Below are 24,135 nucleotides of genomic sequence, written 5' to 3' on the forward strand. Positions count from 1 at the left end.
GTTTTACATATTCATGACCTGCTACCAGGAAACAATTGCAGAAATCTCTACATCAACAAAGCAAACATCAACAGCCCTTTTCAAAACTAATTACTCATCCTTTCCTCTCTGACGTTATGACATTATTCCAAACATATGTCATGAAAAAGAAAATGCAAGATCCTTTCTGAGCAATGCTTGCACAAACAGTAATTATCAACAGAATTATAATTGACCTCTGCAACAATAGGCTTAGTGTGGCTATGAATAAATATTAATGGGTGTCAAAGATACATATTAACAAAGTTAGTAATTGTGATCATAATGACCAAGTCGAGGTGGCGCCTAATTATGAGGAATTAATATCCAAAAAGCTCTCAGTTTCAGTAACTTACTGGTTTCTGAATACCTTACTAGTGACGTTTGGTCTGAAATGTCACTAGTTCTGGATTAAGTTCTGGACTGACATTCTCAAACAGCAAGCTCTGCTGTTTGAGAATGTTTGTTCTGTATTAAGAATACAGAATAAGCACACACAAATTATTTCTAAGATATCAGAATTTGTTAACAAAACACTTCAGCTTCCAGTTTTTGTGTGTTTCATGTAACTGAAACAAACAAAGACCAGCCTGGATTTAAGAGTCTCAGACGGAGCGCAAGAAACAAAAATAAAGCAATGCTGCCTTCTTGATGCAGCAGAGTCTCATATTATGCTGCCATGACATAGAGATAGTTTTAACAAACAACATATTTTTATAGAAGTCACATTAGGCATCTTGAAGAGATGCAAAAGTGAGTAAAATAACTTTAAAACTGACGTAAAAGAGGCAACCAGTGAAGTACAGTCATAATGAAGGTAATGTTTCCCAAAATAGAGCAGGTTACAGTGATCCAGCCTAGATGTAACAGTTTCACAAAGCTGCCTTGATATAATTGGCTTCATTTTGGCTAATATATGTAGTTAGTAACACATACTGTGTCAGAGAACCAAAATCTATGTTCGAGGTGTCAAATGTGCCACCAGAGACCATCACTTCTGTTTTTTGCTTGTTTAAGTGTAAAAAATTCGAAGCTATATATTTCTTTACGTCATCGAGACAGATGAACGATGAATCCAATGAGAAGCCTGTGGCTTTTTAAAGATGGAGGTAAATCTGACGAATCCATTATTCCCCAAAAGATCCTTTTTAAAATGGGCTCTTTGCTACATTTACTTTTGTCATGACTGGTTCATCTGTCTCGATGACGTAAAGTACTGGATGGCTTTGAATGTTTCTGATAAAAATGTATATGTCAGAGTTCAGTGATTTAACAAAAAATAAACAAATAAATAAATAAATAGACACAACCGTTATTTTAAAAATGGTCAGAGGCTGGTCTGAAAACAAAGCAAAAAAGCAGCTTCAGTTTAAAGGGGAACTTAAAAGACTTTCAGAAATGAATACCAAAACATTTAGAATTTAATGCTGATATTTTTAAATAGATGAATTTGCTTTATTGTTACTCAGATACATTTAAAGATACCAGCCATAAAAATAAATGTGGACCTGGAATGACTCATAGTGTGTTAAGCCTGATTTTCCACAGTTTTCTGAGAACTAAGAGGTTTGTGTTGCTTTTTCCTGCTGACTTTTCATTCTCTTGTCTCCCCCTAGATGCTGCTGCTCATTACTGCAACATAAAATATCTGTCAGCATGCTCCTCTCACTTTAGACTTCACTCCGCTGAAAAAAAATAACCCTTGAGTTATAATGAATTCTTGTTTTCTGAAAATAGCCTTCCTTTTAACATTCTTTTGCTCACATCACTTTTGCAGTTATCAACACAATTCAGAGTCCTAAACAGTAAATACTAATTTAAAAATGAAAACTTATTTAAAGACAACTACTAAAATTGTTTAAATGCATGAAGACTCATTAGTTTGAGCACAACCTGAATGCAAGCTTCATTCGGTAACAAGCAAAATGTTTTCATTTTGTGATTCCATCCGGCTCAGTTTGCTGCTGTGTGTCTTTGTGTTTTATTGCATAATTTTACTGTCTGATTTGCAGCAGTGTAACAAATTGTAGTTATATTGGAACTACATTTCCTCCTGATGGTGCAGTTCTCCGTCTTGTTGAGATTTGTTTTTAGGTAATTAATATTAATATACTGTAAGATGAAAAATATCCCTCCATCCAGCGTCTTCAATCATTTACCCTGGGGAGAATCGCTGAGATCTAATATTTCAGTTAAACAGAACAAGCTGAACTGAGTTCATGGTGTTAGAAAATATAATTTATGTCAGCTAATCTATAATGGCTTGTAAATAAGTGCAATATTTGCCACTTTTTCAACCACAGAGAATGATTCTCTTTCAAGACGTTTTGGAGAGGGGTATTTTTTTCCTGATGATCCAGCCATTAATTCATCCTCTTTGTCTCCTATCCTTGAAGGGTTTCAAAGGACTGGCGGCTTCATCAACATAAAAAGGTAGGTCCAGGAAAGCACACCAGGCCAGTTTTATGTTTACGACATATGATTTATATGATAATATTCAGAGAAGAACTGAGGCAAAATGAAAGAGACAGTTCCACATACTGCAAAGAGTGCAGAAAAAATATAAATACTATAACAAAGTGTTATGACAGCAGTTGTTTGCACACAACTCTGTGGCTTATTGATAGATTTTTGTGATACATTTATCTTTCTTATATTTGAAAAAATATTTTTTACACAGCAGTATGATGTACACAAATAGATATATCAGCTTACAAGAACTCCAGAAAAAGAACATTTTTGCAAACGTAACTCTCAAACAGAATAATTTGAAGTACAGAATATATACAATTTAAAGAAGCATGAAGATGATAAAATGTACAAATAAGTGTTTATTGGTGACAATGAAACTCATCATATATATTAAATATATTTGCAATATATCTTCATTGCAGCTGTGAGAGCAAGTGCTGGCAGTCGTCAAGTCTGTCCAGCTCGTCCACCGCCTCGATCAGCCGCTCAACCTTCGCCGATGGAAGCACCACCTCTGCGTTGTTCCTGAACTTCTTCCTCAGGCTCTCGTTGGACAGCGGGTTGCGCCAGTGGCCGTAGAAGGTGTCACAGCGTCCCTTCAGAATGTCTCCTCCCACAAGCGTCACCTGGACCTCCCCGTACATCACGTTGAAGTTTGCGGGGTTGTCGTGGGGATGCTCCAGCCGAACGCGGCTCAACAGAGCGCGGAGCTCGGGGCGGCTAATAGCGCCTGGCGTGAAGGACTGGACGGTCACCTCACCATCCAGGAGAGCGGTGCAGGCGTTAAACTGGAAGGAGTGGCGGGCCTCATGCTCCGACTCAGGAAAAGGCCTGTTGATGTATTTAGAAAGGGGAACTCTGAGCAAGATGTCCTGGACTTGATCTGGAGAGACCTTTCCAGGACCAACGCCCACTAGAAGCTTATGGACGGAAGCTGCAGCATCTGCCACCCAGTGCATCCCCAGATGGGCGGGGAAGCGCTTGAAGCCCATGTCCTGCTCCTCTAGCAGGAATGCATGGCCATCATGGGGTGAATCTAAAGGCTGTGGCATGTAATCTTCATAAAAAGCACTAAAGCCTGCCACTCCTGCAACAGCATCCAACACCAGAGGACTGGCCTCTAGGCCTCTGGATGCCAGAAGGGCAGCTTCAAGCCCAAGGCGTGAGGCGTTGCCGATGTGGAGGGGCTTAGACTGAGTGGCAGCGTTAGCCATGGGAGCTCCAGCCAGGGAAGCAGCTATCGCCAAGGCATGGCTGCACTGAGAGGAGTCCAGAGACAGGAGGCGAGCACAGGCTGCTGCACTTCCCATGGGACCGACCACAGTGGGAGGATGAAACCTGACGAAGGACAAACAGAGACCTGAATGTCTACTGAATAAACATAATTAGTATTTTAAAAGTTAGCCATATTTCAATATCAAGTGTGTCAAACATTTCTAGTTGCAGAGTTCAGAGAACCTAAAAATGTGATGATGCGAAGGAAACTTATGAATCTAATTATCCCAAAAAAGCCTCCAAGCTAAATATGAAGAGTTGTTTTCTCTGCTCGTCCAGTGTTTTTGTGTACCCAAACTGAAAGTATTGAAACTCTGTGCATCATCATAATTTTTGCTGATGAAAACCACATTTCTGTCCTGACTGAACCTGGGATGAGCTTTACCTGTTTCAGGAAGGAGCAGTGTCAACAGAAAAAGCTCCAGTTAGCCAAAGGAGCCAAAAGTACCACAGTTCAGAGACAAACCCAAGCACAAAAGTAAGCAAAACATCTCTGAGTTTCTGTGCTGAGGAGGGGAAAAACACTATGCAGCTATGAAAGGCCTCACACATTTGAAGTGTGTGAGGCCTTTGTTAGGTTCACTTTGCACAAACTACGCAGTAAAACCTTCCAAAACAATTTTTTTTCAGCATATACACTTTTAACTTTAAAAGGAAATATCATCTGCAAAGACATAAAAAAGTATATGATTCAAACCATTAACAAAAATACATATTTTGTATTTCAATTACAAATAGTCTGGAAGTTCCAGTGCGAATGCAATCCAACTCTGAAGAACTGACCTTTTAGGAATATTGTGGGCCTCGTTGGAGAACCTCATCAGGCGGCCCTGGATCTCGATGCCCACGTTAAACGCGAGTAAGAAGTCCAGACCGCTGGGCTTCCTGCTGGCCGGCATCATGTCGCTGAGCGCTAACACAGCAGGAAGGACGGCTCCGGATGGGTGAGTTGCTGGATGCCAGGTGTCGTCAAAGTCCATGGAGTGAGTCTGCAGTGTGATTGAAAAAAAAAGAAGATTTTTAATTATTTAGTAATAGAAAAAGGCATCTTTCTTAGTGGAATAAACAATGTCTAAAATGTTGTGAACTGTACTTTTTCTTTTTGATTTGGTGATACTCCTTAAATAAACAATGTTGGACACTTTTAACAAAGTTACACAAAGGATCACTTTCAAAATTTTATCCTGATTGTGCTGGTTGGGATTTTTATTTTTTTTATTTTATTTTATTACTGATGTAAAATACTAGCAGTCTATTTGTAATAGTAGCATAACAGCACTTACCGCCACTCCATTGACAAAAGCTGCCAGTGTTGGGGAGAGCCTGATGCCTCTTTTTCCGTACACTGAGCAGATGTTATCATGGCCGTACATGTGCTGGGGTTTAAAAGAATACAGTTAATTTTGGTTACAATAAAAAATTTACATGAAATATTAAGTTAGAGTTGAAAAAGAAACATTTATCTTTCATTAAGATTAGATTTTGAATATTTGAATACATGTAAAATGTAGTTTTGAATTTGTCCAATTCTACAAGTTTGCTACAAGCTGAATAAAAGAGTCAAATAGTGGGACTGTATCAACCTATATACATATTTTGACATTTTCTATTTCCTACCTTGCAGTGTTTTAGCACCATTTCAAACACCTCAGTTGTGCTACCAATGAGACCAACACCAATGCTGTCCAGTACCATTCTTTTACTGCGGTGGAGAACCACAGAGGACAGGTGCTCGGACTTGACCTTACTGACAAACTCCCCAAAACTAGCAGTGACTGTTTCCTCAGGAGTCGGGCTCCTCAGCACTGTTGAAAGGAGGAAAAAAAAGATTTCTCTTTTACCTGAGGGTTAATGAGGATGTGAAGAGTAAAGTTTAGAAAGTCTATCTAAAGTAAAATATTAACCTAAAATGGTGACAAGAGTTATACATTTACAATGTACAAATATACATACAGAATGCTGATTTTAGAATCACAAAGATTAAAAAGAAGTTTAGTGATGTTTACGTCAAACACATTAAGCCACACTAATAATCAAAAGTATTCAAATGCCACACACTGCAAAGAAAGAAAAGGAAAATAATATGATTATGAGATATGCAAAAGAAACACTTCAACAATTCAACCACAAAGAGTTACATAAAAAAAAAAAGTCTAAAAAGTAAAAACACTATAATGAGTCAGAAATTCTCACCTTCCACAGCAGAGTTGTGGATTCTTCTGGCAGCCCAGATCGGTCTGACGGTTTTCTACAAGAGAGTAAAATGTACAAATGATCTCATGCAACTGTAAAAGGCTTATCTGATCTGTTTCTGCAGGCTATCTTTGTCAGGCACGCGTGATGTGAAGCAAGTGTCTTAGAAGACAATGGTTTTATAGTAACAAAGGGTTCTGTTGACAGCGGTAGGTAGTTTCTGTAACAGTTCATGCCACAGAAATGAAAAGTATGTTTTAAGGTCATTAAAATGTCTCAAATGCAGTTATGATAGAAAACATTTTCATAGATTCTTAAATTATATGAATATTTCTTACCTGCAGCCTGAACATGACGCCTTCTGTATTTTTTCTCGTTGAAAACCAGCTTTCCCCTCAGTGCTTCTCGCATTCACTGTGCTGTTAGCTCAGAGTGTCTGAATGATGCTGCTCTAATATTGGGAAGGGTGTCGCCTTATATAGCCCAGGTACCAAAACTTGCCTCACAGGAACAAGGAACGAGGTAGGAAATTCCAGGTTCCTGTGTTGTTCATTGTTAAAAAATTTTAAGACATACTATTATGTAATTGCCAAAGCAAAGAAAACTACTAGTTGATGACTTAAGCTTGAAACTCCGCCTACAAGCAGAAAAGTCTTATACTGGATAAACCTTCATCTGTGCATCAGTAGCACTGAGCATTTCATCTTTGAAGCATCTTGACCAGGTAATGCTTCATTTTTATCTCTTATTGTTTTGAGAACAAACTTATCTCTTATTGTCTAAAAACATAAAAAGGTACATTAGTCAAAAGATTCATAGTTTTAAAACACTAGATTACACATTTAGATGTCATATCTGTTAATGTGACTAATAATTGCACTTTTCTGGGCAGGATATAAACAATTTTGATTAGGAGTGGTTAAGTTAAGTTTGTCTAAAACAGCAATAAGCAACAGGCAATAAAAGTTGTTGTAAACTGTTTTCTAACAGGGTGAAGTATATCTTAACTATCAAGTTATTTCATGTTAAAGGACTGAAACTACCCAAGAAAAACTGAATGGAATAGGTTGTGATGAATCGCTGCTTTGCATCAAATGCAATTGCTTGTTTTAGATTATACATTATATATTAAAATGTGTGAAAATATTGACAATATTTTCTCTTTATGCTAGGATATTTTTGTAATTTATGAAAATGATAAAATGCAGATATACACCTTAAAATAATGTATCTAAAATGTAGACAATAAATGTATCCAAAACATCTGTACAAGCTAATTTGTGTATTTTAAGAAATATATGGTATGGATCTTAATGGGATGGTACAAACTTAATCAATGAAACATCTTAAACAGTTGGTCAGTGTGTTGATTTATAGACTTGGTGAGGAGTATATTCTCTGTGATGTACTTCATCAGAGCAAGAGTCTGTCACTGAAACCATCATGGCTGCATCTGATGGGTTTCCTGCCAGCTTCTACGGGGAACCGGGAGTTTTAGGCATGTTGTCAAATGGGATCAGTGCGTTCCTTGTACTTCTCCAGAACTTCAACACAGCTCACAATGGCAACGCTCCAGTTGGAGTAGAGAACATTCTCGCAGGTAAAACTGGATGTAAAATAACCAAATTAGGCACAGTTTAAAGTTCTAAGAAGAGAGCTTACCCCAATTTGCAACATTTTTTCCAGGTGTACATCTCATCCTGATTGGCGGCGTTTGCCAGCTGGTGGCTGGGCTGCTCTCCTTCCGTAAATATGACCACCTGAGTGGCACCGCCTTCATTGGCTACTCTGCTCTTTGGGCTAGTTATGGTGCAACTAGAATGTACTATGGTGCCCTGCCTGAAAATCCAAATATGACATTAACAGCAGATCAGATGATGAGCAATTCATCCACCAACATGATGAGTAACATGTCTCTTAATAACTCCACGCAGTGCTATTTATGTCTGTCCATGGAGGAGTCAGCGATTGCCGGTCTGGTCCCCTACATCATCCTGTCCTTTCTTCTTGCGTTTTGCTCTGCCACAGTCAACTACATCATGCCTTTTGTCTTTGGAGCCATCACAGCCACCTTGATCTTTGAAGCAGTAGCTTTAGCTGCATATTCCTGGGCTCTGATTGTCTCTGGGGTTCTGGAGTTGCTCATTTTGATCTTTGCTATCTATGGTTCAGCAGCTCTTCTCATCAAAGGTCTGACTCAACGTCTGGCCCTGAAAGGTTTTGGTACCCCACTCTTTAATGTTCTCTTACTAGGGACCCCCAACTCAGGAAAAGCTCAGAGTGGAGGCCAGGAGAAGAAGAAGAACACAAAGTATGCAGAGCCAATGGCTTTGGGTTTCTTCTGCGACTCCGTTGCTCCATTCATCTTTGCTTTCTATAACTTTGGGTACATGAAGTCATTTGGTCTAGGTGTTGCCTGGGTATCAATCATCTCAGTTGCCCAGTTGTTCTCTAGCTACTACGCCCACCTGCGTCAAGATTGCTACCACACCACAAAGTTTGGGCTGCATGCCACATATTGGTTGATCAAAGCTTGGGAGGAGTTTGTTGTGTCTGTTTTAATAGTAGAGGACGGTAAAGTTGTCTCTGGAAGGGAAGCAATGGTAGGAGACTGGTTCTTTGTGGTGGCAGCCTTGGTGCTTTGTGTAGGGAGCCTGAACATGGACGTCCTGGAATTGATCCATAACTTGTTCTTTGTCCTGCTCACAGTCTCCACAGTCCCTCAGATCCCCCTGCAGGGTTACTACATCTTCTTTGGAGTAGCTTGTTCTCTGTTCACTGCAGTCTCCATCTATGGCACCTTCACCCGTCTCATCAACACCATTGCAGAAAAGTCTCTCATACCTGTAGGACCACAACCAGTGTCTTCTGAGCAGCTGATTAGGGCTTTGAGATGTAGAAGGTCTAGGCAGGGAGATCAGGATGTGCTTCCCCCAGGAGATCAGACCTCAGATGCTCTGTTCTATCTTTCAAATGGGGTTGCAGCTTTGTCAGCTCTTCATTCAAGAAGCATGAGTACAAACCCTTCTCTCCTGCACCTGACCATCCCCTGGGTCCTGATCTCTGGAGCTATCATCCAGGCCTACGTCAGCAGGTTGCAAGTCACAGGAGGCGGCCGCTTTGGATCAGTCATCTCTTCCATCTTTGTTGTTGTCTGGGCAACGTGGACATGGTTTAGATTTGCAGGTATGTTAGCGCTAATATATGAACATAATGACAATATCTGTTGCAATTTAGATGGGAGTATAATCTCGAATCCCTTTCATTCAGGTAACCAACTTCAGCTCTCGACTGAGGCAGGTTATGGTTTTACTGCAGGAGCCATCGCCTTCCTTGTCATCAATGCTTTCCTTATGCTGATTGGTAAGTTGTATATATGCATTTTCTGTTGTCAGTATTTCTCTTTGTTCTGATTGTTCTGGTAATCTTCTGTTAACTGGTCCAGCTGCTTATAGAAACCTGGTTCTTCTGTTCCTGACAACGCTGATGGAGGTGGTTCTTGTTTGCTTCCTTCTCTCCACCCTGAACAAACTGCCATATGAACTTGAAAGTAAGTTATCATGAGCCACATATGATGACAAGCATTAGGTACTTAAATCTTGATGGATCTTTTCACCTTCTCACTCAATTTATTCACCTTTTGACATGATTTTTTCCCACAGTTGCCATGCTGGCATTGGTCTCTCTCATATGCATATATGGCACTTTGGCGTCACTGATAAACTACATGTTCTCACAAAGAGTGATGCCAATGGGGCCTCCTCTCTTTAAGGTAATAACTTTAATGACAAAATGTTTGATCCGCTAAGAATTTTCAACTACACATAAATTATTTTGAACATTTCCTGTATCATCTGTAATTTTGTAATTTTAGGAAAAAATGAAGTCAGAACTATCTGAGGAGCATCCCTGTCCGGTGGCCAGCTCTCGCCTCACAAGCGGCCTCTTAAAAATTGCTCAGCTTCTGGAAGAAGGAGGCGTGTGTGGTATTCCCACAGACACTGTGTACGCTCTGTCTGCCTCCTGCAAGAATCCCCAGGCTATAGAGAAAATCTACAACATTAAGGTAAGACAGGAATACCTTTCAAGCGCAAAGTGACATTTATTTTCCACTGTGTTTAATTTATGGAAAAGCCATCAACATAATGTTAAATATGTCTCTCCTCCAGGACCGGCCAGCAGAGAAGCCTATATGCATTTGCATTTCTAGTGTAGAACAGCTGGTGGCAGCCAAGCCTCCATTCAGCCCTCTGCTGTGGGAGTTCATGAGGAACGTTTATCCAGGAGGCATCAGCTGCATCGTCAGCAAAGGAAACTGGCTATTTCAACTTGGTAAAATTTCCACCCAAGCTTGTAATCAATCTCTATAGTGTGTCCACTATTGTTAATCAGAAGCTATTGAAATGACTTGGAACTAAGCTAAAATAAAATGTTCACAATGTTATTATGAACAAATAAAAACAGCAACTTTTTCTTCTGCAGGAGTTGGAGCAGCTTACGACCGCGTTGGCACCAGGGACAGCATCATGATCCGTGTTCCTGACCACACCGTGACGTGCCACTTGTGTGACATGACTGGACCCCTCGCTATTACGTCTGCCAATCCCAGTGGAGAACCAGACAGCACCCACCACAGCATGGTCATCAAGTAAGATACTTCAAAAAGAACTGTAATAAATGCTGGGTCACACATCATGGTACTAAAACCATTGCTTTCTCAACATATGCAATATTTTTCTACTTTCTTTGAATTGCAGTCGACTGGGGCACAAGATACAAGGGGTCCTCTGTGACGGAGACTCCAATGAAGTTGTTGCTTCAACTGTGGTCAACTGTCTGAGGATTGATGAAGGTATGTGTAAACAATCAAAGTCTCTCCCACGCTCATGTTAGTTTTACTCAGCACACTCTAACGGAAGTTGCTCTCACTTTTCATTTAGGTATCATCACCATTGTAAGAGAAGGCTGTGTCCCTGCGGTTAAAGTTCATCAGATCTTCGAAAGGCTGAAAAACACAATGTTGTGAGCGAATCCTTCCAGAGGACTTCTTCATAGCTACATGTGTGGGTCAGCGCCAGAGCCAATATTTAATACCAAAGCTTTGTTTATATTATATATATGTAAGTGTAGCAGCCATTGCAGATGTTTAAACTCAAGAGACACTTGACCCTAGAAATGCAATGTTTACTTTGACTTGAAGAATTTCCCCTAAGATATCCTAACTTATTACAAATAATGTTTCTCTGTCATGCTATTCTGAAACTGTTTTATTATTGTTTGAAATAATATCATAATATATGTAAAAAATACTTTGTAAATACTTATTCATGTATTTAAAACATTCCATGGTGGCGTTTTGGGCTATAAAGAACAAATGTATAAGATCCATTGTGCATTGTTGCATTAACTACTGCAGTATCATAGTTGTATCATGATTGATCTTGAATATTTGAGGATGAGGATATTTTGGATGTGTCAAAAATAAATACATTTAGAAAAATGGTGGAAATGTTGTGGAACACACATAAAATGAAATCACAAAGCCCTTTTTTTCAGTCATTTCATTCCTATTATATGAGTGACAAGAGTATTCTTGGCCTGTACATGTTGCTACATGCATTCAGTCTCATTTCAGTCTCCTAGACATTTGCCCTGCTTACAAAGATCACCACTTTGGTTGTTTGAAACTATTTCCAGTGGCATAAAACACAGACATATTGCAGAAACTAAAGGAGTGAACCAATGTCACTATGATTAAGGTCAAACTATTTCTAAACTACAATTTGCAAAGCATGAGTGGCATGTCCCTGCAGTAAGGCATTTTGGTTATCAGGGCAGATGTCATGACTACTTAACCTCTGAAGCCCTAAGGGTGGAAATTTACGTTTTGCCTACAAATGATTTTTTGCAGGCAAAAACATACAAAAAATAAATCACTAATAGCCCTCACAGTTATCAGATTAAAGTGCAAACTTTTGGTACTGAATGCTATTACTTTGACTCCAACTGGAAAACTTTTATTGAAAAGCAGTAAAACAGTAAAAAACAACAACTTTTTTTTACTAACAAAGAATAATAATAATAATTAAAAAAATGTTAAAAAATTATGAGTGTTTTACTACACAGTAATGAACAAATAAATATGAAATCCTTACTATTAAAAAACATATTTTCAGTAAAACATAAATCAGTGATTCTTGAGAATAGGGACACAAAATGGGTTTTAATTTTCCCAATTTTTTTTTTTTTTTTTGTTATTTCTCAACCTTATGTATGCAAATATGACAAATAATGTTTTGGAAATGTAAGGATGCTAAGGTGCAGGCTCCCAGTTGCAACATTTTTTAAAAAATTACATTTTTATTCGACCTGACCCAGAACTTTGTCATCACCATCTGACAAAAATAAATATAAAATATTTTTAATGACCCTATTAGTGATATTTTTTCTCAGTTTAACAGACAAATGCTTCTCAAGAAACAAACAAACAAAATTATTTAAAACAAAAAACAACAAAAAGTCCATCTGACGGAGTTGACGGTGCATGACGGAGTTGACACGGAGCTGAAGGTGGTGACAAACTAGTGAGTAAAATGAAAAACTTGATACATATGAAGTAATGCAATTTATGTAAAATACATTAAAATGAATTAATTGCACATTTAAGTGAGATTTGTCAACAATTTCACTGAAATAGTCACAAAAACTCTGATGGAGTTGACATCTGACGGAGTTGACGAAATGCCAAACTACCTGAATTTATATGATGTTATTCTGAAGGAGGCCATATTGTAGCTCTCAAGTCCATTAAATCTTTACAGTTTACCAAAATTAAGCATTTATTTCACAAAATTTCATCAAAGTTTTGTAAATTGTCAGTTATGGAGTTGACACATCATGGTTGTGACGAGCAACTTAGGAATAAAACAGAAGAAAAAAATAAAGAATAACTTAAGCTAACCGGAGCTAACTAGCGCTCTTAGCAAAGGAAGAGAAAAGTCGACGTCATGGGGTCCTCAGAAGTTCTGGTGCCCCCCAATAATGCCTGATTTTTTTTTAACATTCTGTTTATATCTGACGGTGTTGACAAAAACTAGGTACAAATTTCAATGGAGTTGGAAAATATATAAAAATTATTTTTAATTCGATTTATTGATACTTTTATAATTATTTATGTGACTACTTATACTTAATTGTCATAATATATAATTTTCGTATTTCTTTAATTGTTTTAAACTATTATAATGTATTGAGTTCTGCTCCTGGATAAGGGATTTTAAAGACACCAGCCACCTACTACAATGTTTAAAATAAAAAAAATATTCAGCAAACACTAGGAAAATATACATTGTTGTGCTCACATGACCCAGGTTAGTTTAGTCAGATATTTGAAACAATTACATTTTGTGTATATTTTATTCAAATTGTGTGCTTTATCCATAGGACCTGTTTTGTCCCTATTCTCAAGAATCACTGAAATAAATAAATAAATAAATAAATAAATAAATAAATAAATAAAACATCGAATATTTCGTGTGAAGTTGCGGGGAAAAAACGTACACATCACCGCAGGGTCGCAACTACATTATTCAGGTGGATGCGAACACATAAATCGGCGCCCCCCCACCCCCCGAAGGAAGGTACGTGAGGGTGAAGGAGCACACGCTCTACATTTCTCAGGTGGATGTGTACACAACATACGCTCGCTCTACATTCCCCGCCCCCATCCCCCCACCCCCCGAAGGAAGGTACGTGAGGGTGAAGGAGCACGCGCTCTACATTTCTCAGGTGGACATACGCTCGCTCTACATCCCCTCTAACTCCCCCCGGAAGGAAGGTACGTGAGGGTGAAGGAGCACGCCCTCTGCATTTCTCAAGTGGATGCGTACACAACATACGCTCGCTCTACCCCTTTTCTCACTGAATGACAAAAACTTAAAGCGTTCCTCGAATAGTATTTTCCTCATCGTAAAAAAAGCAAGGTCTAAAAAAAAAAACATACATAAAAAAGATATGTGACTCATTAGATCACATCCCAGAAGATGTTTCATACTTCAAAAGGTGTATGAGAATATATGTAATATATTCATAACGTCTCAAATTAGCTGTGAGGACTAACACTGCTGGTCACTGCTTTGATTTTAGCTTCAAAGTCTTAAAATCATACAATTTTTATATTTGATCAAAAAACTCATTATTCGATCAAAATTGAATTATTTTAAAATACTGTTTCTTTTACGATCAATCTCATCTTTATTATTTGGATCACCATTGCATGTATTTGTCAAATGCTTAAGATTTTGTAAGCTTGTTTTAAAGCATTGAAAATATTCAACAATTATTCAACAGGCATGATGACATAGCCCACAGCACCCACCACAGCACGGTCATCAAGTAAGATACTCTTTTTAATATAGCCAGTGTGCTTTGCATTTCTAAACAACATTGACATTTCACACAAAACTTCACTTTAGTAGCTGTAGTTTAGTTTTATTTGTCTTCTTCCAGTATACTTTATTGTCGGTGTTTGGTATTAATACAGAACTCTACTAACTTTTATGTTAACATTCAACATTTTTTCCTGACTTGTGGGACATTTCAGGCAGCTTAACATGCCAGTTTTGTCACAATGTCTTGACAATTTGTAGATTATTGCTATAAGCTCTGTGTCCTTAAAAGCTTATAAGATAAGCTTAAAGAGCTTATCTTCACTGGAGTTATTCAGTGATTAATTCATTTTCTCTGTGAATCATATATATTTTTATGCAACTGAAAGTGACGGTCCATCAGACCTTTAATTGTGTGAAATACTTTTTGATGTACTGCAGTCGACTGGGGCACAAGATCCAGGGGGTTCTCTGTGATGGCGACTCAAATGAGGTTGTTGCCGCCACTGTGGTCAACTGTCTGAGGATTGATGAAGGTGAAACTCACAGCAGTTCCTAATTTATTTGTTTCAGATTAACTTTTTTCATGACTAACTCAAACTGTTTCCACAGGAATCATCGGCATTGTCAGGGAGGGCTGCGTTCCTGCAGCAAAGGTTCAGCAGATCTTTGACAGAGTGAAAGGCACTATGTTGTGATTATCAATTTCTGAAAGGTTTTACTTTACTTTTGACAAGTTTAACTGTTTTATTAGTTATGTTTTTTTTTTCATTTTCTATGTAACCTTATGTTAGTTTAGAGCATTTTACAATGAAATATTGGACAGCTGTTCTGCACTACTATTCCAAATGATGTTAAGCTATGTACAAAATATATCCAAAAATAAATAACTAAATAAAAGATGTTTGGCATTTTTCTTTTTTTTTCTTTGAATAAAAATGAATACAATTAAAATATTTTCAAAACAAATATAATAGGATTGCCAACTGTCATAAATGAATATAAGGGACCGCCAACATAGCTTCTGTGTGCTATGACAACCATGACCCGAGTTGCCCGACTCTCATCTGTATTGTATGTTTCATTTTATCCTGGTGATTTCTTTTTTTGTAAAGGCAAGATCAAGTAAGCAATCATTTATGCATAAACAGTGGAGGATGAGAGTATCCAAAAATGTAATCCAGTAAGAACAGCACTACTTCAACACATCTTTACTAAAGTACTGTAGAAGTGAAAAGTAATAGTCCAAGAATTTACTTAAAATTTAATCGAGTTAAAGTAAAAAAGGCATTTGGTTAAAAAAAAAAAAAGCAACTGTATGAAAAGAAACGTAGGATACAGCCCCCCTATCAATTCTCCAGCCTGAAAAGTTTCTCCAGGTTACCCTGATACCTGGTCATCCCTGTGACACACATGCTGGGCAGGAGTCAGCAAGCCACAGAAACACCAAAGATGTAGTTTCACAGAAGTGAAATCCTTATGGTTCCCCTATATCTCTATGAGATAATTGGTGAGAGCTAATATGACCAGTCACACCAATAAACCAGTCTCACTGCCTCCCTTCACTATCTTGACCTTCTTGGGACTTGAGAAACTCATCACACATAAACACTGTTCAGAAGAAAGCCCAGCAAAGAATGGACTTCCTGCGGCTTCTGGTCAACCTCTACATTATTCACTGTGTCTTGTGTTTGTCCGTCACTGTGTTTTGTGGCTTGACTCATCAAGAAAACAGAACAGGTCCAGAACTGCAACAAACAATTAGATCTGAAGAGAGGATCTTCAGGACTCACATCGCCTCCAGCCAGGACTGAAACAGCTTTCGGGTCAGGAAAAGGGCAATAAAAATCTGTGGTGATCCCACACATCCTGGACACAGACAATCTAGACTTTCATCATCATACCTGCCACAGAGCTATTTGCAAAAACCTGCCACCACAAAGACAGTTTCTTTCCCCAGGCTGCCTCTTTGAGGAAGAACTAACACTCAGAGTGCCAAGATCAATATGCATATTTGCACAAACTCAACCTGCACCAACTTCCTCTTCTGTCAAAACACTGTATATAGACATATTGACAAGGAATATTTATTTCCTTTTTTATTTAATTACAGTTGCCTGGTTTGTGTTCACAAACTTCCAGAAACTTGTTGAATAAAGTTGTAACTGATTCAAATATTCACTGCACTTAAAGTATTTAAAATGATGACAATCCCTGAGAGTATCAACTTTTCTTGGGGTGGAATCAGACAAAAATCACATACTTTGATGATAATAGAGAAAATGACATTTATGTTCCAATATTGTAAGAGGTAATACTAAAATTAAATAAATATACTAAAAGTTAAAACAAAGAAAACTAGGATGACCAGTATCCACTTGTCTTGTTGTTTCGCAGGCATTTATTCCATTGTTTCGGAATCATAATTTTGGTTTTGACAAATGCCATGTTTGATTTTTATTCACTGAAATAGACCTGTGTATTTTTTTAGTTGTAAGAAATAAAACCACTCAGTGGAAAATTGTTTTCAAGATGTTTTAAGAAAAACATCGGCACTCATTTGGAAATATTAATATTAATACTCATCTGGAACTCATAGGGGCTTTTGCTGTGACAAATTATTACTCACTGTTTAGCTGTGGACGCATGAGCATCGCTGCTTCTGCCATGATCTACCTCAGCCTCCTTTTCAATGTAAATCCAGCCGGAAATGGCCACCATAATACAATCTACAAATTATAAAAACATGTTCAATGTGTGTAATGTCACATTTCCACCTCAGCTTAAATAATTTCCAGTTATTTATTCTCCTATTTTTTGTCAGATAGTTCATTAGGACTCATTGAAAGACACTTCTCAAAACACATTCTGTGAATATCGACACTAACATAATTGAATAACACAGATATTTGTTAAACATTCACAACAAACACACACAAAGGAGAAAGAGAATTGCAAGAATAAAGAAATAACCCTATTTAAACATTAAAGGCCCATTATTATGCAAAATTATGCAAAATTCACTTTTTGCGTATTTCTTCTATATGGGTATCTCCTGCTTCTAGAAACAGTCCAAGAGCAAATTAAATCAAGTCGTCTGAAAACTACCAACAATACAAGGTAGGATTTACCAAAATACTTGGACTAAAGGAAGGTTTTGTTCCTAATGTTCATCATAATTTTTCAGATGTTGGTGACATAATTATATAATGAAGTTTTGTGTATTTTGTATTGTTGTTCGGCATGAACATGATTTATCACGTAGCATAAGCTAATGCTGAACGGTAGCTCTGCTAGTCCTGTGTTGGACGTCACCTTACTCACAATATCTATGCATTTACTGTTGCAATAGATGTGACAGTAAAATGGAAGTAATAGTTGAGAAGATGCAGCAGTTATGAAAACGTTGTCGACCCTCGACATTGTCTGAATTTTGCAAGTATATAGGTTGCATTTTTGGAAAATAACTGTCTTTGTGCTGAATGATACCAGCTGCTTGAGTTCACATCATGGCACACTGCCCCAAAGCGAAGCAGGATCCTCAGAGTTTGAAATAACAATGACATAAATGTGCATCATATCTGGAGCATTTAATCCTCGTTGCGGCTTGATTGTTATTCAGGAGGCTCGACTTCTTCTGCTTCTGGGTTAAAGATGCATAGTTGTACCACCATGCATCAGCACATTTGCATAACTGTGACACTGCTTTAAAACAGTGCATTCCTTAATAAGCTCAAAACAGGCGGAATTGATGAGGTGAAATCTCAATATCTGAAAATAATTGTGTATCAAATGTAAATAGATGTTTTGTATAGCCCACAGACCTATTCCTGCTTGACTCTATCCAAGCATAATAATAGGCCTCTAAGTCTCACTATGTAGACACCTGCTACATAGTCCTACACCTCCTTTGTATTGGGAGGACAGATTTAAAACATTTTCTTCTGTAGATCCTGCAGAAGAACAAAGCATAAAAAAACCCCATGCTCGTCAGAGCATAGAAAAAACAGTGTCTATTTATGACGAGGAAGAAATGCCTCAAACAACTCGTCACTGAACAGAGAGAGACAGTTTTATGTGAGGACCTGTTGGATTACAGGATTTACCAGAACAGTTAATTGATGTACAGTGAGATTAACATTGACAACAATAATCCTATTGTTCAACTTGTTCTGCCTGATCACTAATCCATGTTTTGGTATCACTTTAGATGTCCAAAGTGACTTGTTCGTCATTTTTTTTATTTGTCATTCATTCATAGTGTGTTGCAATATATTTTATTCATCTTCTCATCTACTTTGTTCCACTCTATCATGTATATTGATTTGTATCTTGAAGACCTGTCACTTAGTAAACTTTAACTTATGAGGAAAACAGCATATTTAATCTGAATCCATAGTATTTATCATAATGTTAAACCAAAAACAATGAATGAAAGAATTTGTATTTTTATCCACCATCTTCTACAAACCTTCATAATTAGCATTTTTGATAGACTTCTCTAAACTCAAATCAAGCAAAATTTTACACCCAGGTCTAGGGACCAAATATATGCCGCAAAGTGAGTAATTGACATGCCTGGTTTCAGACACATTTAGTTAGATTTAAATTAATTTTGAATTTGGTAATGATCAGATCATTTGCACATCATAATTGTCAGAAAGTGTATGTTCTTGAAACCGATTTAAAAGTAAGATAACTGCTTACAAAAGGCAGATTATGTAACATATTTAAGAAAACCCACTGGGCGTTTCTTTGTCGTCCCGTTGAACCATCATTTCCCTGAAATGCTCTGAAGTGTTTGACGTTTTCTTCCTGATCACAGGTCATGACAAAAGAACAAGTTGCTTCTTTGTTATGTTTTACCATTATTTTCCTTTGAATCGTGTAACATCCAAATTCCAGAAATACTTTTTTGATGTGTCTTTCAGCTGATGTACTTGAGTCAGCCCTCAAGTGAGCAGGAATCAGGAGTTTATTTTAGTTACTGTTTTAATTTTTTGTTCTTTGTAATGTGTGATTGTAAACATATCAATTATTCATTATCCAAATACTAACATGATCAGATGTCTGTATTTCAAGTGCCTAAAAACAAACACAATGAAAAGCAGATTATACTTATTTGTATGTGTGCTATATACACGTTTTTGGGTTTTGTTTTCTATCAATAACTTACTCTTAAAATTGTTGATTGGATGTTAAAAAGTGCACTGAGCAGTTTTAAAACAACTAGAAACTAATGAACTCAAACCGTATTCAACAAGTGCATGAAAGAAAATATGCCAAAATGTTATTTTTACTGCACTATGTGTCATGTCAGTGATAAAATCTTACTTAGATTAGCATTTCAAACACAAAGACCATGGCAAACATAAAAGAAACTAAAAGCTCAGGTTTAGGATTACTCATGTGGAAGAAATGATTAAACAAAAACTCCATTGTTCTGTTCTTGCTGTATGGCTCAACATCACTTCCTTACAACAAATCAATCAAACAGCTGCAGCTGATCCAGATCGCTGCTGCTCGCGTTCTGACTAAAAACACGAAGTTAGAGCACGTAACACCAATTTTAAAGCCCCTACACTGGCTCCCTGAAGCTCAAAGAATAAACTTTAAAATACTGTTGTTAGTTTATAAATCACTGAACAGCTTAGCACCACAATACATTAAAGACCTCCTGTTGTTCCAACCTTCCAGACCCCTCAGTTTCTGGTTCTGGTTCTGGTCCGCATCCCCAGAACCGGAACCAAACGAGGAGAAGCAGCATTCAGCTTCTATGCACCACACATTTGGACAAACTTCCAGAAAACTGTAAAACAGCTGAAACAACGAGTGCCTTTAAATCTCGACTAAAAACCCTCCCGTTTAGAGTCGTACATGAAATGTAATCAATTAGGAATTTAATGATGGCACTTGACTTAATGCAATGTTTTGATTGTTGATTCTATGTTGCATGACTGTTTTTGTGTTTGTTATGATGTAAAAAACTTTGAAATGCCTTGCTGCTGAAATATGCTATACAAATAAAATTTGATTTATTGATTTACTTTTGACCCCATCTTTTATCTTTTATCATTAGAAGTTGCTCTTCACGTTTTGTTCTTCTAATTGTGTTAGTTTACTTTAGAACTTAGTATTTGTAGTCAATAAATGCTTGTACTTTATCAATCTATTTCGACTGATAAAGTTACATTTGACTGAATTTCTAGGTTCTTTGGATTTTCCCCCGAAGTATTTTTGAATGTGTATACTATTCAATAATAAAGAAAATATATTCACATTAGACTTCTAAGTAGATTATTTAATTATTCATGAAGAAAATAATGAAACACTGATGTTGTATTTGAAGGTACAAAAAGTTGGACTCAGCTGCTTGGCGTTGCTGCTGGTTGAATCTTCCTGGCATCCAGTTTCTACTGGGTAAATTGTTGTTTTCCAGCCAGCTCCATCTGATCATCTGCTTGTATGTCTCACCCTTTAAAAAGCACATGAATTTTCTGACAAATCACGCAGTGTAAAATAACCAAAACGTTAGCTGGAGATAGGCACCAGCACCCCTCCAGACCCCACTAAGGGACAATGGTGTGCAGAAAATGGAGGGATGGATAAAATTATCAAATGACTGCAAGAAAATTTGAAGTCAGATTTTTTCTTTCAGTTCTCATCCTAAGTAGAATGAAGACTATATTTCTCCTCTTTATATTTCTAAGTTGATTTTTTATTTTTTTGTGAACATTTCCAACATGGCTTCAACTTCACTAAGTGAGTAATTGACATGCCTGGTTTCAGACACTTGTAGTTAGATTTAAATTAATTTTGAATTTGGAAATGATCAGATCATTTGCACATCATAATTGTCAGAAAGTGTACGCTCTTGAAACCGATTTAAAAGTAAGATAACTGCTTACAAAAGGCAGATTATGTAACATATTTAAGAAAACCCAATGGGCGTTTCTTTGTCGTCCCGTTGAACCATCATTTCCCTGAAACGCTCTTAAGTGTTTCACGTTTTCTTCCTGATCACAGGTCATGACAAAAGAACAAGTTGCCTCTTTGTTATGTTTTACCATTATTTTCCTTTGAATCGTGTAACATCCGAATTCCAGAAATACTTTTTTGATGTGTCTTTCAGCTGATGTACTTGAGTCAGCCCTCAAGTGAGCAGGAATCAGGAGTTTATTTTAGTCACTGTTTTAATTTTTTGTTCTTTGTAATGTGTGATTGTAAAAATATTGTCTATTCATTATCCAAATACTAACATGATCAGATGTCTGTATTTCAAGTGTCTAAAAACAAACACACTGAAAAGCAGATTATACTTATTTGTAGTTATAGTCTGGTGCTACATACACGTTTTTGGGTTTTGTTGTTTATCAATAACTTACTCTTAAAATTGTTGATTGGATGTTAAAAAGTGCAAAAGACAGATTAGTGCAAAATGTTATGTTAGAAAGAAAACTGATGCCAACAGGTGTTATGTCAGAATTTAACTGATGCCAACAGGTGTTATGTCAGAATTCAACTGATGCCAACAGGTGTTTCCTGTCAAGAACTAATGCTCAGGTATTTAGCAGAAATTCAATTGTTTAATTCAGTTCAATCAAATTAAGAAATATTTTATTGATCTCAAAGGGAAATTAAATCTTGTAACTCATATGGTTCTTCAAATAGCTCTTGTACATGCTGCTGGCTGTTTATAAATCACTGAATGGCTTACAACCAAAATAATTTACAGACCTGTTATTGTTGTATTAACCTTTCAGACTGCCCAGGTCTTCTTGTTCAAGTCTACGCTTCATCTCCAGAACCAAAACTAAACAAACTTCCTGAAATCAGCAAAATATCCAAAACACTCAGTTCCTTTAAAATCAGCAAAACTGGCATAAGAAAATGAGGCTGAATTGCATTTATCACATTTCAACCTGATTTGATTGTCTGAAACTCCAGAAGACACTGGTGGAGGCCTCACCAATCACCTCTGAGATCAATAATTACATAACAAAAAGACAAGTTTGTAAGACTGAAGAGTCATGTTTCTAACCAGGTGGTCAAAACAACACAACACATGAGCATCACAGGGGACTGTAGTCTTGCCATTACTTTTCACTCTGTACACCTCTTACTTCCAACACAGGTCTGAGTCCTGTCATCTGCAGAAATACTCAGATTGCTTTCCAATCTTCAAACAAGAAGTTGAATACAGAGCTTTATGTCATGGCGTGGACACAATTATCTCATCCTGAATGTAAAAATAAAAAACTCAAGAAGATAATTGTAGATTTCTATTGAAGTACGGTTAGGGCAAACCTTATTTCCATCATGGGAGAAGTGAAAGTGGAAAGGATGAGACAAGGATTCTTCATAACATCAAGAAAATTGTGAAAAACTCTGAGCATCCTCTTCATAACATTGTCATACAAGAAAATTGTCTTCAGTCAGAAGCTTCTTTGGATTTACTGTAATACAGTATTAATCAAAGGTAACTCAAGGCAATCTTTAGCGTTGATTTAATAGATCTATAATGGATCTAAAAGGAATACATGCCAAATAAGATAGATCTTTAGGGAATAGATGCTAAAAGTAATGAAAAGAGACAATTTGTAATTTCATCTCTAATCTATCTTTTCTCATGAATAAAATTTGGATGTTCATTTTTCATTCAGGTACCACAATTAAGAACTTTGAGATGTTGGTTTAATTCTGAATTAGTTCTAATCTGTTTTAAGAACTGAATTAACTCGCATTTTTAGAAACAATATGTGGACAATGACTCTATTGTACTAAGAGAATCCAACGTCACTGTTGGACGTCAACCCACACAAGTAAGGGAAAATATATCACCACACTAAGGAAATTGCCAAATCAAAATGTTATGTACTTGTTACGTCAGTGTGGACGACACATTGAACAAATATCCTTGGAACTTTGCTTTGTAAATGATGGACAAAGAAACAAAAACTTGTGACAATCAAATAAGAAGTGTAAACAGTTACCGAAAACCGTGCTAACAAGGTTCATCACCAGGAAGAAGAGATTTAATCAGCTCATGGGATTTCAGAGGAACAGTGTTTAAACATGAAGGTGTGACAGAGTTTATTACATCCGTAGGGTTTAAAGAAGACAGTCATTGACCTGACTAGTTCATTCATTCAGTGTTATTTGTGTGATTTTAACATACCTATAAAATAACTAAATGCAAACTTTCAATAAATTACCTCCACAATTGGCATGTATTTTATAGCTCTGTTTAAAGATCTTTATGTATATACATTCATGGATAATATATATGTAAAAACTGAAAAACTACTGACTCAGAATTCACTCATTTTACAGTGACCTTCAGTATAAAAACATTTAATTTGTATAATCAGTTCACATCTCTGACACATTTCTTTTACATACTAAGATACACTAATGAGTTACTCTTTACTCTTTTTGTGTTTTTTTTAACCGTGCCAAATATTTCTGGATCTAAATTTTACTGTAGGTATGAGGTAGCAACGCCCAAAATGCTTCTGAGAAGCCATGGATCAACGGAAACAATGTGACAGAAACTTCTGATGAGAGGTGTCATCACACTGGACAAAGGAAATATTTGGACATCACATCATTGTATAGACAGTTTCCGAGAAAGAGTATTTAAACAACAGGTATGAATGAATTTCTAAACCCGTAGGGTTTAAGAAACATGATTTGTGGCTTTACCAGTTTCTTTAACTTGACATTATTTGTGTCATCTTCAACACGGCTCAAAATAACAAATTTACTTGCATGCACATTTTGCAGATAT

At 37.0% G+C, this 24,135-nt stretch overlaps 2 protein-coding genes across 2 annotated transcripts; one reads left to right on the forward strand and one right to left on the reverse strand.

Annotated features, from left to right (window-relative positions):
* Nucleotides 1–2,831: 2,831 nt before the first annotated feature.
* LOC106925655 (cis-aconitate decarboxylase-like) lies at nucleotides 2,832–6,463 on the reverse strand. Its single transcript, XM_015000096.2, has 6 exons — nucleotides 6,297–6,463; nucleotides 5,959–6,013; nucleotides 5,383–5,570; nucleotides 5,049–5,141; nucleotides 4,549–4,754; nucleotides 2,832–3,828 (listed from the first exon to the last, which is right to left on the reverse strand). The coding sequence occupies exons 1-6, from the start codon at nucleotides 6,309–6,311 to the stop codon at nucleotides 2,904–2,906; spliced, it is 1,482 nt and encodes a 493-aa protein (XP_014855582.2). The 5' UTR covers nucleotides 6,312–6,463; the 3' UTR covers nucleotides 2,832–2,903.
* Nucleotides 6,464–7,347: 884 nt separating this feature from the next.
* Nucleotides 7,348–11,500, forward strand: LOC148157112 (uncharacterized). The gene is made up of 10 exons (XM_088009668.1): nucleotides 7,348–7,558; nucleotides 7,645–9,144; nucleotides 9,229–9,321; nucleotides 9,404–9,508; nucleotides 9,621–9,730; nucleotides 9,833–10,024; nucleotides 10,128–10,290; nucleotides 10,441–10,606; nucleotides 10,716–10,810; nucleotides 10,899–11,500. Exons 1-10 carry the CDS (start codon nucleotides 7,402–7,404, stop codon nucleotides 10,982–10,984), a joined length of 2,667 nt encoding a protein of 888 aa, XP_087865794.1. The 5' UTR covers nucleotides 7,348–7,401; the 3' UTR covers nucleotides 10,985–11,500.
* Nucleotides 11,501–24,135: the final 12,635 nt, after the last annotated feature.

Source organism: Poecilia mexicana, unplaced genomic scaffold (genome assembly GCF_051168715.1).
Source record: "Poecilia mexicana isolate PSO_F unplaced genomic scaffold, ASM5116871v1 scaffold_10, whole genome shotgun sequence".
NCBI classification, from domain to species: Eukaryota; Metazoa; Chordata; class Actinopteri; order Cyprinodontiformes; family Poeciliidae; genus Poecilia; species Poecilia mexicana.